The 13393-nt window shown below is 40.0% G+C and overlaps 1 protein-coding gene across 3 annotated transcripts in view; it reads left to right on the top strand.

The window, feature by feature from the left end:
• Positions 1–13393, top strand: part of PPP2CA (protein phosphatase 2 catalytic subunit alpha) — a 79055-nt gene that overhangs the window by 59540 nt on the left and 6122 nt on the right. For all 3 annotated transcript variants that reach the window (XM_024103669.3, XM_008166403.4, XM_042850881.2), the window contains one exon: positions 12996–13205. In XM_024103669.3, the coding sequence (XP_023959437.1) occupies positions 12996–13205 (210 nt within the window). The remainder of the gene's footprint in view (positions 1–12995; positions 13206–13393) is intronic.

Here is a 13393-nt window from a genome sequence, read left to right as displayed (position 1 = left end):
ACTTGTGTACCTACGGCATTAGGTGGCAGCTGCTGAATGGACATTTTGAGGATCTGAATTTTGGACTTAGGTGGCTAAAGTGGCAGTTAGATGCATTACTTCCTTTGTGGATCTTTCCCTCAGTGCTTATGTATAATGGTGATGAGCACTGCAGAAGTACCTCTTATACAGCTGGTAGGAAAGATGACCTAAACTGAACCATTTTTGATAGAGAGAAGGGAAGTTGAAACTCCCATAAGGTGAGAGAACCAGTTTTAGCAGTAAGGATAGATTGAAGCAACGAGACCTTTTCAGCCACAGTGTAGAAGGAAATAAACGTAAAAAAGTAGTTCTGAGATTGTGAAGATGGGGGAATTGTCAGTGGGCAAGATGAGGTTGTAGAAGGAAAGAAGTTTGGCATAAGAATGGTAGTCAGATTTCAAGGGTGAGATAACAGAAGTGAGAGTAGATAGGTAACAGGAGTGGCCAGAGAAGGGGATGTAGTTGAGCCTCTGGCATGGATCTGCTTCAACTTGTAAAAATATATCTACCCCCACTGAAACTGACAGTCCCTTGCACATCTATGAAATTAGCTTAACACACAAACTTCAACTAAAGTAACTAAATTGGCTTAAAGTCGCACCTTTTGTTATTTAGGTGCAGCTCTGTGTGATTGCTTAATTTGGAATAAATATTTTGATCTAGCAGGAGTAATTTTTTGTACAGACTTAAGGCGTGTCTTCATAGTGAGGCAAAGTTTGGTTTAAGATCAGATGGCATAAGGAATACATAATCTGCAATATCCTAGTACATGTTGATTTAGTCCCATTGGAAACAGTACTGTGTTAACATGCACTATGAGTCTTTTAGAGTGCATCAGCAGGGCCTACATGAGTCAGATAGTGCTAGGTGGAGGGAAGAATTCTATCTACATGGGGGCCCTTTGGTTGGCTTAACTATGTTGCTCAGTGGTGTGGATTTTCCCTATGTCTGAGTGACTTAGCTGGGTCTACCCAACTTTTTAGTGTAGACCAGGCCTTACTGACTCTAAAGTTAGTTTCAGTGAGAGATTGGATTGGAAATGAAGCTTCCTGGTGGTTCCAAGACATGAATAGAAGGCTGGAGAGGGAGGGAATAATTGAAAATTGAATGGGATTAAGGAAGGGTTTATTAACAAAATAGGATGTTTGAAAGTGGGAGTTGAATTAAATAGTTTCATTATGTGCCTTTAAAGGGGAATGGCAGTATTGAGTATATATATTGTGTTTTACAGACTTATTTTAGTGCTGTGATAAGAAAAATCAGTTTATAATGGATTCTTGTATATTTTGTTCATAACTTTTATCTGATAAGGATTGTCAGACCCTGAACTCTGCCATTTAAGAAGCTTGGGTTGTATGCATTGTAAATTGGAGCTAGTGGAATAGTAGTACGCCTAAGGGTTCTGTTCTTTCCTCCTTCAGCTCTCCTGGTTAAGAATACACATCTGTTTGCATTATTCCATGCTGTAATATGACTCTAATCTAGTTGCTTCATTAATATACCACCTCGTTGTATTGTGCCTGGTCACATAGCTAATGGTGACTATGCTATAACTTGGCAAAATGTCCACTGGATGTATGAAAGAAATAATTCCTTGAAGTACTAGGTTTCTAAATTTTTATTTTTTCAAATTAAAAATAAAACTTCAGTCAGGAATGGTGATTAGATTTTTCAACAGTTGATATTTATTCTAAGATGAATGGCTTCTTAGTGTATAACTGACACATCTTACAGGTGTTTTGCTTAAAACCTGGGGAGGGATAGCTCAGTGGTTTGAGCATTGGCCTGCTAAACCCAGGGTTGTGAGTTCAATCCTTGAGGGGGCCACTTGGGGATCTGGGGCAAAATCAGTACTTGGTCCTGCTACTGAAGGCAGGGGGCTGGACTCGATGACCTTTCAAGGTCCCTTCCAGTTCTAGGAGATGGGATATCTCCATTAATTCTTAATTCTTAAGTATTCCATTTATTAAAAATATAATAAAACTTGCGCATAGCTTGTTGCTATTTGGATGGCCATGATGCTAATGTTAATTTTGATAACATTGCGTTGTGTGAAGATTCCTTAATGAGTGTTTATAAATCGAGGGCAGTATAAATCCCCCATGATCAGGTTTAGACCAGCTCTTATGCGAGTATGAAAAGAAGGGGAAAGCAAGGCATAAATTAAGTTCTGGAACATGGGCTGCTTTTCATACTCCTTGGTGTCCACAAAAACAACAAGGAGTCTGGTGGCACCTTAAAGACTAACAGATTTATTTGGGCATAAGCTTTCGTGAGTAAAAACCTCACTTCTTCGGATGCAGTGTCCACAGTGCGTTACTGGGAGAAGGGGCAATGGTCTAGTTGCCCCCTGGCCTGTCTGCAGACGAAGTATGCTGAAAAGAGATGTAGCAGGGGTGTGTTGTGTAGTTTCAAGGTAAGATGCAACCTTACAGATGCATTAAGGGCTGAATTATATCATAGTTTTTAGAAACTCCAGTCAGTGTCTTGTTTATACGACAACTAGCACAAAATTGATGTTCATACAGTCCCTGCTCTGGAGATCGTACAATCTATAATTTGGCCACTCTTTAGACTTGGACTTTTTCCCCCCTTAAAAAACATCACTGTGTAGGAAAATCTTTTCTTAAAGGGTAGCTGCAACTGCTTTGTTCTACTTCTGTATATCTGTTGCTAGCAAAATTAGCTAGTAAAAAATGGATGCAGTTAAACCAGTACTGAACATGGATTAACTGCAGGTGTGGCAAGAGCAAACCGCATTCAGCACTCTTCCAGAAACTTTGGTCCAAACCTGCTCATACCATAATTTCGGAAACTGTGGGACACTCTGTCCTTGGCTACACTTCTATTTTACCTATGTTCAGTACTTGTCAGCAATAAGTAACTTTCCTAGTGTAAACAGGTTTATAAAGCCATACAAACTCAATTGACATAATTTTGTAATTAATGGAATAATTTACTTGTTATTACAAACTTTTTCATTGAGTCAACTCTTCATAGCAATCTAAATTTGAAACCTAATTTGTACTTCTAATTTAGTTTCCGAGACTATTTACAATTGAGAACAAACTTAACAAGCAGGTAATTTAGGCCCATTGTAGACCTCTGAACTTGACTGTCCACTCCGCTTTAATTGAAGTGGTGGTGGTGTAGGTTGAAAGCATGATCTGTAGCAACAAAGCTTGCTTATGGATCCTGAGGGCTAATTCAATTCAATACATGAATGCCAGGCCACACATTTTGTATCTTATCTTCATGCAAAACTGCGTAGTTCATAATATTGTCTGAGAGCGCTCTGTAAAAATGAGCTTGCTTTTGTTTGAACTTGTTGCAGACAGCTGGAAAGCTGCACTAAAGGGACAGCCGGGGAGTCCTTGGTGTAGCGCAGGGATAGGAAAACTTTTTGGCCCAAGGGCCACATCTGGGTATGGAAATTGTATGGCGGGCCATGAATGCTCATGAAATTGGGCGTTGGGATGCAGGAGGGGGTGAGGGCTCCGGCTGGGGGTGCTGGCTCTGGGGTGGGGCTGGGGATGAGGGTTGTGGGTACAGGAGAGTGCTCTGGGCTGGGACTGAGGGGTTCAGAGGGTGGGAGGGGAAACAGGGCTAGGGCTGGGGCAGGGGGTTGGGTGGGAGGGAGATCAGGGCTGGGGCAAGGGGGCAGGATCTGGGCGTCGCTTACCTCAAGCAGCCTCCGGAAGCAGCAGCATATTCCCCCTCCAGCTCCTATATGGAGGTGCGGCTAGGCGGCTCTCCGTGCTGCCCTGTCTGCAGGCACCTGCCCTGCAGCTCCCATTGGCCGGGAACCTGTTGGCGGGCGTGGCGCTTGGGGAGGGGGCAGCATGTGGAGCCCCCTGGCTGCCCCTATGCATAGGAGCTGGAGTAGGGGATATGCTGCTGCTTCCGGGAGCCACGGCACATACGGAGTGGGGCAAACCCATGACCTGGGCTAGATTAAAACGTCTGAAGGGCCGGATGTGGCCCCCGGACTGTAGTTTGCCCAACCCTAGTGTAGCGAAACTCAGAGTTAGTGTAAGTGACATAGCCAGCTTCACATTCTTGCCCTTCTTGTGGGGTACACTACAAGAGCATACATTGAGCTCTGGAAGCTTGGGGGAGTCTGTTTAGCCATTCCAAGAGAAATGGAAAAGGTGATTGAGCACCATCTTTGCCTCTGCACCCTTGAGCTTAGTGCAGCTGAGGACTGAGTCATTGATGTGGAGGGCATATTGTCACAGCTTGGACTTTTAAAGAATTGTTGATGCTTTGTGGAAAGCTTTTGATAACTTTCTAACTAAAAATTTCCTGCTCTGCTCTGCACTGGTGAGGTCTCAGATGGACTACAGTAACTCCCCACGTAATGTCCTCTCACTTAACGTTGTTTCGATGTTACGTCCCTGCTCCATTACAGAACTTGCTCCTTTAAAGTTGTGCAATGCTTCCCTATAACGTCGTTTGGCCGCCTGCTTTGTCCCCGGCTGCCAGCCCCCTATCAGCTCCCCTACGCCTCCGCACCCCCCCAAGCACCTCCTGCCCGTCAGCGGACTCCAGAACAGTGCCTTCCCCCTAATCCCCCCACCTTCTGCCCACGGCAATCAGCAGTTTTGCGGTGTTCAAGAGGCTGGAGGGATGGGGAAGGATGTGCGCTGATCCATGGGGTCTGCCGGTGGGTAGGAGGTGCTGGGGGAGAGGGGTAAGGGAGCTGATGGGGAGGTTGCCAGCGTGTTTAATACATGTATTAAATTACTTGTTTAATGCCTTTTGTCTGGCAAAAATTTTTTCCCCTGGAACTTAACCCCTCCCTATTTACATTAATTCCTATGGGGAAATTGGATTTGCTTAACATCGTTTTGCTTAAAGTCACATTTTTCGGGAACATAACTACAACGTTAAGTGAGGAGTTACTGTACAGTATCAGAGAGTCCAGTTCTGGGTGCTCTACTTTAAGAAAGATCTGGACAAATTGAGAGCCCAGAGGGGAGCGTGCAGCTAAAAAAGAAAAAAAAAAAAGTTTAGGAAACCTGATGTGAGGATAGGTTTAAAAAAAGTGGGCATGTTTAGTCTTGAGAAAAGAAGCCTATGGGGGGAACCTGATCAGTTTTCAAATATTGTAAGGGCTGTTATAAAGAGGACGGTGATCATGTTTTCCATGTCCATTGAAGGTAGGACAAATAATCTGCAGCAAAGGAGATTGAGGGTAAATGCTAGGAAAAGCTTTCTAACTATAAGGGTAGTTAAGATCTGGAATAGTATTCCAAGGTAGATTATGGAATTCCCCTCATTGGGAGTTTTAAGAACTGGTTGGACAAACATCTGTTAAAGGTGGTCTTGGTTTACTTGGACCTGCCTCAGTGCAGGGACTGGATTTGATGACTTCTTGAGATCCCTTCCAGCTCTGTATTTTTACGATAGTTTTCGTTAAAAAGTATTCAATCTTTTCACTCTTTAAAGTAATCCTAGTTTTTATGGAAAGTGCTGGTTGCTAATGTAATGCTGAAATCCTGTATCCACAGAACAGGTATGTGACAGCCAGCGGCAGTGTTGGCTTACCCACAATGTCCTTGCCATGTACTTCATTGGGTTTCAGTCCTGCCTGTTAAATGCTTGAACTACCAATTCCAGTGGCCATATTACCAACATCCGTGTTCTGCTGAGAACTAACTTTAGTGCTCATCTACATACGACAGTTGCACTGGTTTAACTAAAGGTGTGACTTTTAACTAGTTAAATTGTGTGGAAATGCTTATTCTGATTTTACTTAAAGTGAATTAGGAATTGGTTTAAAATAAACCATCTTAAACTGAAAAAAGCATCCATGCAGAGGTTTGCAGTGATTTAACTAAATGTTTAAAAACTGACTTAAGTTGAAGCAATACAACTCTTGCATGTAGACAAGACCTGAATAGTTGGCTTCATGTACTACCAATCTGTTTTTGAATGTCATCTAAGGATGAAGGTTTGTTTACTTAATTACCTGAGCCATCCATTTCATTGTGACTCTTGTGTTAAAATTTCATAAACTTGAGTTCAAGGATTGACCTTTGCTTCAGAGCTATTCATGACATTTCTGGACAGGTCAGCTGTTGGTGTTAAGTGAAATGTGATTCTTCTCCCCCCTTCCCACCCCAAGTCTTTAATATAGTCTAGTACCTAAAATGAATCATTTTAGTAGAATAATAATGTGTTTTTCCAGTTTGGGGGTGGGGTGGAGACAGAAATACATTAAAACTATAGGTATTTGCAACCTTGACAAACCTATTGCTTTGAGTTAAAAATCAAGGATGGAGAGTGCTCTGGCAGAATTAAGCTTAAAAGCACTGTAGAACCTTTTTTTTCTTCAGAGGGAGAAACTCTTCCAAAACATGAGTGAAAAATAAATTGCTTACCTATGTTGTATTATAGAGTATATTAGCTTGATTTTTATTTTCTAGTTAACTTCCTTATGAATGAGTTGTTTGTTGATCTTGCTGCTGCTAGTGCAATCAAATTGGTTTAGTTGCTCCCTCTGTCACTCAGGCAAGTAGCAATCTGTGGATAGCGAAGTGTTTGTATCCTTCAAGATTGAGCATTGCTACCCACTTCAGGCAGCTATATATTTTGTTACCGTGCCTTCAGTTGGAATGGTCAGCCCCTGGGTAAAGCTTTTGAACTCCAGTAGTGGTACAGTTTACCCATTTCTAAAGTTAACCTACTATCCATATGCTTTTTGCAGCTTTTGTTTTTGTTTTCACCCTAACACACACAACCTACAGTTTTAACGGCTGTCTTGATCCTCTTCAGCACCTTTCTCCACGTCCCCAGCAATCATTAAAAGAAAGGGCAGCAAGTATACTGTATGGCTGTACTATGTGTCCATAGCACGTGTATTGAAGGGCCAGGCTTGCATTTTCGTTGAACCCTAAATATTCACCATAGCTGGAACCGAGAACATCTGGAAGTGCAGGAAGCTCACAAAATGAAGGACAGTGTATTTTCAGCTCAAAGTAATAGCCTGGCCAAACAAGGTTTATTGCTATTCCTTCCTCGGGATGAAAGTCTACTTCCCACTAAAAGCTGAAGTATAAACTAAAAGGCAAAAGTAAATTAAGCTGAGTCAGATACCCCCAGGGGAGAGCCTTATCTCTTGATCTGACTCCTGCACCTACCCACAACTTTCTCATCAGCAGTTTCTAAGGTTCAACATAGGTCAAAATTGGCTTGTTAGGCTGAATGGCAGAAAACGCTAACATCTGCATTCTAAGAATGTTCATAGAATTGCAATTCTTTTAACTGACTCAGGTATTTATTATGTAGTCAAAAGATCCTCACAGCTTTTAAAATCACCCTGATCCAAATTTCCTCTTCTCCTCACCCCTTCCCTCCCCCCCATCCCCATGCTGAAACATACAAATAGGGAATCTTTGCACACAAAGAAAAGAAATAATGTCCATCAGTGAATGGCCTTGCATGGAATTGTGGTCTTGTACCAGGACCTGAACCTGTGAGCCAAGGCCAGTCTTCATCCCATTCAGTTGATCAATCTGGTTTAGTCATATCCTGTGTAGCAGATCTAGGGGAGGAAGTTGGGGGAATGGGTGGTGTCTTCAGACTGGTCAGAGCACCCTCTTTCCTGGTGACTGAAAACAGCACACTATAGAAGAGGTGTTACTGCTGAAACCAGTGTCCATCTTGCAAGACATGCCAGATTAATATCCTGGGGCATCCACGGGAGCAAAAGCAGCTCAAAGATTTGGTCTTCTAAAGGAGAAAAAAGATACATATGCTAAACTGCTACACATGGGACAGGGCTACAGAGGAAATATCTTATTAATACGCAGTGTATGCAACTTGGGATTTGTGCTTGCATAAATAGCTCTGAGTTCTATGCAAAGATTGGTTATGCATGTTGACTTGAAATCAGGTCTTTTGGGGATCTAAGAGGCTGTGATCTATTCAGAATAAGATGTTGGATGTTAAGTTTTTTATTTAAAATGATCTGCATACAAACTCCTAGTTGGTGTTTGTTACCTGTGGGTTCTTTCTGGTGTACACTACGCTGTATTGATTTTTTTTTTTTTTTTTAGGTTTTCTACATCTACAAAATTTCAGTAGTTCCTACATTATTCTGTTTCATATTTGTGTTGTGCATTTAGTCCTTAAGTTTCTCAGAGCAGGGATCCTATTTTGCCTGCAACGTTTGAGCTACACGCACCAAATAATATTATTATAAATGATCAAATGCATTGGCTAGGGACTTCTGACTGGAAAACCATGAAAGGACCTGAAGGAAATACAGGAATGATTGAAAAATGATTGTGCCTGACTGGAGCACTCTGGCAGTGCAAAAAGGCCGGAAAACAGCTGAATCTAAGGGAATTCTCAGATCTAGAGAAGCTCTGCTGGAGTTAGGCTGATATATGCCTATATCAAACTCACATAGCCCCAGCATAGAGAGGTGGTAAATAGGGCAAAGCTGGAATGCAGTGTGCCCCAGCTGATATATTTCAGAGGCGCTCCTGGGTGTTTTGGACTTTGGCAGGGCTATAATCTGCTGAAGATCTACCCTGAGAATCAGGGGAGCTGTAAGAAATGAATGCCAATATGTATACATATACATGATACTTCCACACCCATCTCTGTTGCATCAAGCAGAAATTCTGTGCACCAAAGAATCTGGGCCACAACCTATGACTCTTGCTAAGTGAAACTATCTGCTTTTTAATAGCAGTGGCAGGTGCAGTTGACCAATCTTCTATACTTAAAACCAAATTGACGATTGGTAATAAATGGTTCCTGAAGGTTAGTGGACCAATAATTTGCTCTATGCCTTAAAAAGATGACCTCCAACAAAATATTTGAACTGTGTATTTAAAATGATTATTTTTGCAGAAATGTGCTCGGTAGTCAAAAGCAAATCTACAGAATAGTACTTTAGATTTGTCTTCTTCCTAGGTACTGAGATCTCATTACAAACTGCATAGGGTGGGATGAGCAATAATCCAATAATGTATTCTTTAAAAAAATACCATTTTAAGTTTTCCTCTGATAATACTTGTACTACAGCATGTTGCAAACCAAATTCCTATTTTTAACTAAATCAATATTGAGTCTTTTCCATTTGTAGTCTGAGGGCTTATTCTGTCATTGTCAAATTGCTTTTGAGAAAACTGGCTGGGTAAGCAGACAACTCAGATGCCAATTGTAAATGAACTTTAGTCACAGTATGACTAATCTGAAGTGCATCTGATAAGTGCTTCTTATGTCTTGAGCTTTTGGATTGCCCTGCTGAGTAAAATGGGTGGAGTTCTCCATTAACAGCCTACATTACATCACATTTTGCTGACTTCTCCTGCCTCTTCTCTTTAAAGTGGAACTACAAATATTTTCTGTAGCAGTGTACTTCTGACCAAGACTATTGCTTCAGCATAGGTTTTTCATAATACCTGTGTTCATCTTGAAATCTTTAATTCTTTTCATATTCTTGAAATCTGTACCTCTATATTGTGGCTTTAAGACTGGAAAACATAGCTGTTGTTAAAGGATGGGTACACGCTCTTAAGATTCAACAAATGAGTCTTTTAAAAGCTGACTAAGGATGTTTAATATTTTGAAAGTGACTTTTATCTCCTAAAGATAGGGACAACAAAAAGGTGTGTGCAATTTTGATGTGAAGTGGTGTTAACCTTGGATGAAAAATTCTTAGGAGGATCTTCTTTGTAGCACTTGTGCTATTTTTGCATAAAACTGCTTACACATTCTATTACAGCTGAAATTATTTGTAAGGACATTTACTGGCAAATTTGTACACCTTAACACATTTTTGTTCTTACAATGTTAACTTTAAACGCTAGTCAGGAAAAGAGATGTTTAACATAATGGTGAAGATAATGGTTTTTGAGAGTGGAATTAGCAAGGCTTGATGGAAGTATGCTCTCTTTTTAATGAAGAAATCAGGTTAGTAGTGAAATGCCATAGGGAGTTTATGAACTAATAACATTCTCAGTACTCAAATTAACAATTGAGACAACTTCCTTGAGTTTGATCCTACATGTTTTGTGCATGATTATGCAGAATCAGTTACTTTTGGAAAAGACAAATGAGCCACTTCTGAATGAAATTGTTTTGTCGTCATGTTAAACATTTCATATTAAAGAACAGAGTTAAATAGTATCCAAAGCAATGTTTGGCAACTAGCATCTTTGAAACAAGTTCTTCTTCACACAGTGCACAATCAGCTTGTGGAACTCCTTGCCTGAGGAGGTTGTGAAGGCTAGGACTATAACAGGGTTTAAAAGAGAACTAGATAAATTCATGGAGGTTAAGTCTATTAATGGCTATTAGCCAGGATGGGTACGGAATGGTGTCCCTAGCCTCTGTTGGTCAGAGGGTGGAGATGGATGGCAGGAGAGAGATCACTTGATCATTACCTGTTAGGTTCACTCCCTCTGGGGCACCTGGCATTGGCTACTGTCGGTAGACCGGATACTGGGCTGGACGGACCTTTGGTCTGACCCAGTACGGCCATTCTTATGTTCTTAATAAAATCTGTGCTCTGGGTTAAAATAACAAATCAGAATTCTGTCCTAAAGTTACCATACCAGTATGTAGCCACCACCAGCCTTGTGCGACTTCAGTCTTGGACACAGCATGAGTAGATCCAGGTTTCTCTTATGCCAACTGGATTAATTTAATGATATTTATTTATATTCTAAGGACAAAGAGAATTCTGTCCCTCAGATTAATTTTGTGTATTCCGGGGCACCTATCACCTTTTGGCATTTTTTAACTTCTTTCCAGGTTTAGGTGAAGTCTGGTGAGTTACATCTTACTTTAATATATTTAGTTAAAGTTTAATTATCTCTGGCACTGCTTTGTTTAAAATTCTGTTACCATGGCTGCTAGACTGGATAATATCCAGAAACATTGAGATGACATTTCAGCCATCCAGCTGATTGTTTTATAGATAATGTGGAAACTTTGATATGAAACATGCTTCTGTATATCCAAGTTTCTGAATATAAACAGTACATTAAATGAAGGTTGTTGACTTGAGTTAATGTCTCTGGTTCCCTAAACTTTAAATATAATGCTCTTTAAATGGACACGAATTAGTTCTACCTACAATGCTTTCAGAAGACTTGTGCTGTACAAAATAAAGTAAACTGGTGCATGGGCCAAGATTGTCAGATTTGTTAGGTCTTTTTAGGGCGTCAAACTGACCCTAAAGTGGAGGTGAGCTGTTAGTCTGTTTCAACTCTGTTCACGGACTAGTTAAAGTATAAACCAATATAATCATTAGATTTATATTTTAAGTAGTCCGTGAACAGAGTTGAAACGGAGCTTGTGTACAGATAGTCTAACTAGCAGTGACATACTTTTGTAAGCCTATTTATTTTTGATGTTTCAGAACCGTAAAGCAAGATATAGTTTGGTCATTGTAGCTCTACGTTTCTGATTAGTTGTAGTGATGCATCTAGAAAATTGACTTTTCGTATTAAATAAGTATATTGGAGCTACAGAAGTTAAGCTGAAATATCAAGAGAAGTACCTTGTTAAATGTGCTCCTATTTATATTGCACATATCCCCTTGGCTTGAGAAGTGTAAAGTTTTTTGGCATGTATCCTATGCCCAAAATGGGGACAAACTATGACAGCTGGCAGCAAGATCATCTGATTAAAATAATGTAATGAATTGAATGCTTTAAAATGATTTTCTATGCTACATTTTATTACTTTTCATATGAACTGACGTCTTGTATGTTGGGCACACAAATGGCAGCCCTAATACCTGTGATACTGACAGGACATTCTGTTCCTCCTAGTTTCCATGCAGTACATTTTTTTTTTTTTTTTTTTTTTTTTTTGATGGAGAGAAGGAATCATTCCTTTATTTCACTGTGGGGTATTGCTTGGCATCCTTTCCCCTAACAGATCGGAGTAATGCATTTCTCTTTAAGTAGTCTCCACTATGGAAAGAGTTGTTCTATACACCCCCAACCAGGAAGGAAAAATAGATTTTTTTTGTATTTATTTATTTAGTTTATTTATTTATTTATTTTAGGTCTGTAACCAAGAATCTTTGTCTTATGCAGCACATTAGATCTAAATTATAAAGCAGAGAACCTAGAACTATAATTAGGCAGATGAAGACTAATTTGTTTTATTTCCACTGAGTAATTGAATATGGAGGCTTTGGAGGGGGGAGGTTAAATTTTTCAAATACCAAGGTGTATTATTTAGACACTACACGAAATTTAGAAATACTGTATCAAGAGAGTAGGATATTGTTTTCTAGGATACTCAAAAGTTTGGGGGTTGCTTTCGTTTTTGGTATTGTCAAAGAGATGCATTTCCTCTTCCCCTTTGCACTTTTTTGGGGGGCTGAGAGAAACAAAAAGGGTAGAGATTACTTTAAAGTTAGAGAGGGTTATGAATTTCTTACCTGCTAAGCCCAGCAACCATTAACATCAAGTAGCTGCCCCAGTATCTCCCACAATATCCAACAATGATTGATTAAGCTTGATGTTTCTGTTAAATGGTGAGCAATAAAGCAACTGACACTCTAAAATATTCATACTGTAATTATCAGCACTAACTCATTGAGATAAATAGTTTGCATTTCTCTGAGCTGTTGTCTTAGGCTGTCCGTGGACATTGCTCCCCACCACATAAAAGGTCTCCAGTGGCACACTTGTTTGCATGATGTCAGCCTTTATATTTCACAGTAGCCAATTGAAAACTTCTCCTTTGAAGGAAAAACCAAAAACCAGTATTAAGCAGAATGACATACTTTCAGTTCAGTTATTTTAAAACTACTTTAAAAATAGTAAAGCAAGAATATGCACGTAACAAAATATTTGGGGTAAGACAGATCAGCCTTGAAACGGCTGTGCAAAAGTACTTGAAGGGAGCATACAGTAAATGATCTGGAAATGTAGAGCAGAGCTTTAACATCATGGCTGTTTGTAAACAATTTCTTAAATATTCTATTCCAGGCTAAAGAAATTTTGACAAAAGAATCCAATGTACAAGAAGTGCGATGTCCAGTCACAGTCTGTGGAGATGTCCACGGGCAATTTCACGACCTCATGGAACTCTTCAGAATTGGAGGCAAATCACCAGACACAAATTACTTGTTTATGGGGGACTATGTTGACAGAGGATATTATTCAGTTGAAACAGTCACACTGCTTGTAGCTCTTAAGGTAACATTTTCCCCCCTCAAGTTTATTCTGTATTTATGACTATATTTAACTTACTAAAGCTGTTTTACAATATACTTTTTGTACCATCTACATCTAACACTCCTGTTAGATGTTACCTCTGTTTTATAGATGTAGAAACTGACACACTGACTAAATGACTTTCTTAAAATCACAGTTTGTCACTGGCA

Source organism: Chrysemys picta, chromosome 8 (assembly GCF_011386835.1).
Source record: "Chrysemys picta bellii isolate R12L10 chromosome 8, ASM1138683v2, whole genome shotgun sequence".
Taxonomy (NCBI): Eukaryota; Metazoa; Chordata; order Testudines; family Emydidae; genus Chrysemys; species Chrysemys picta.
Note: the sequence above shows the minus strand (reverse complement) of the source record. Positions and strands in the feature narration are given on the sequence as shown.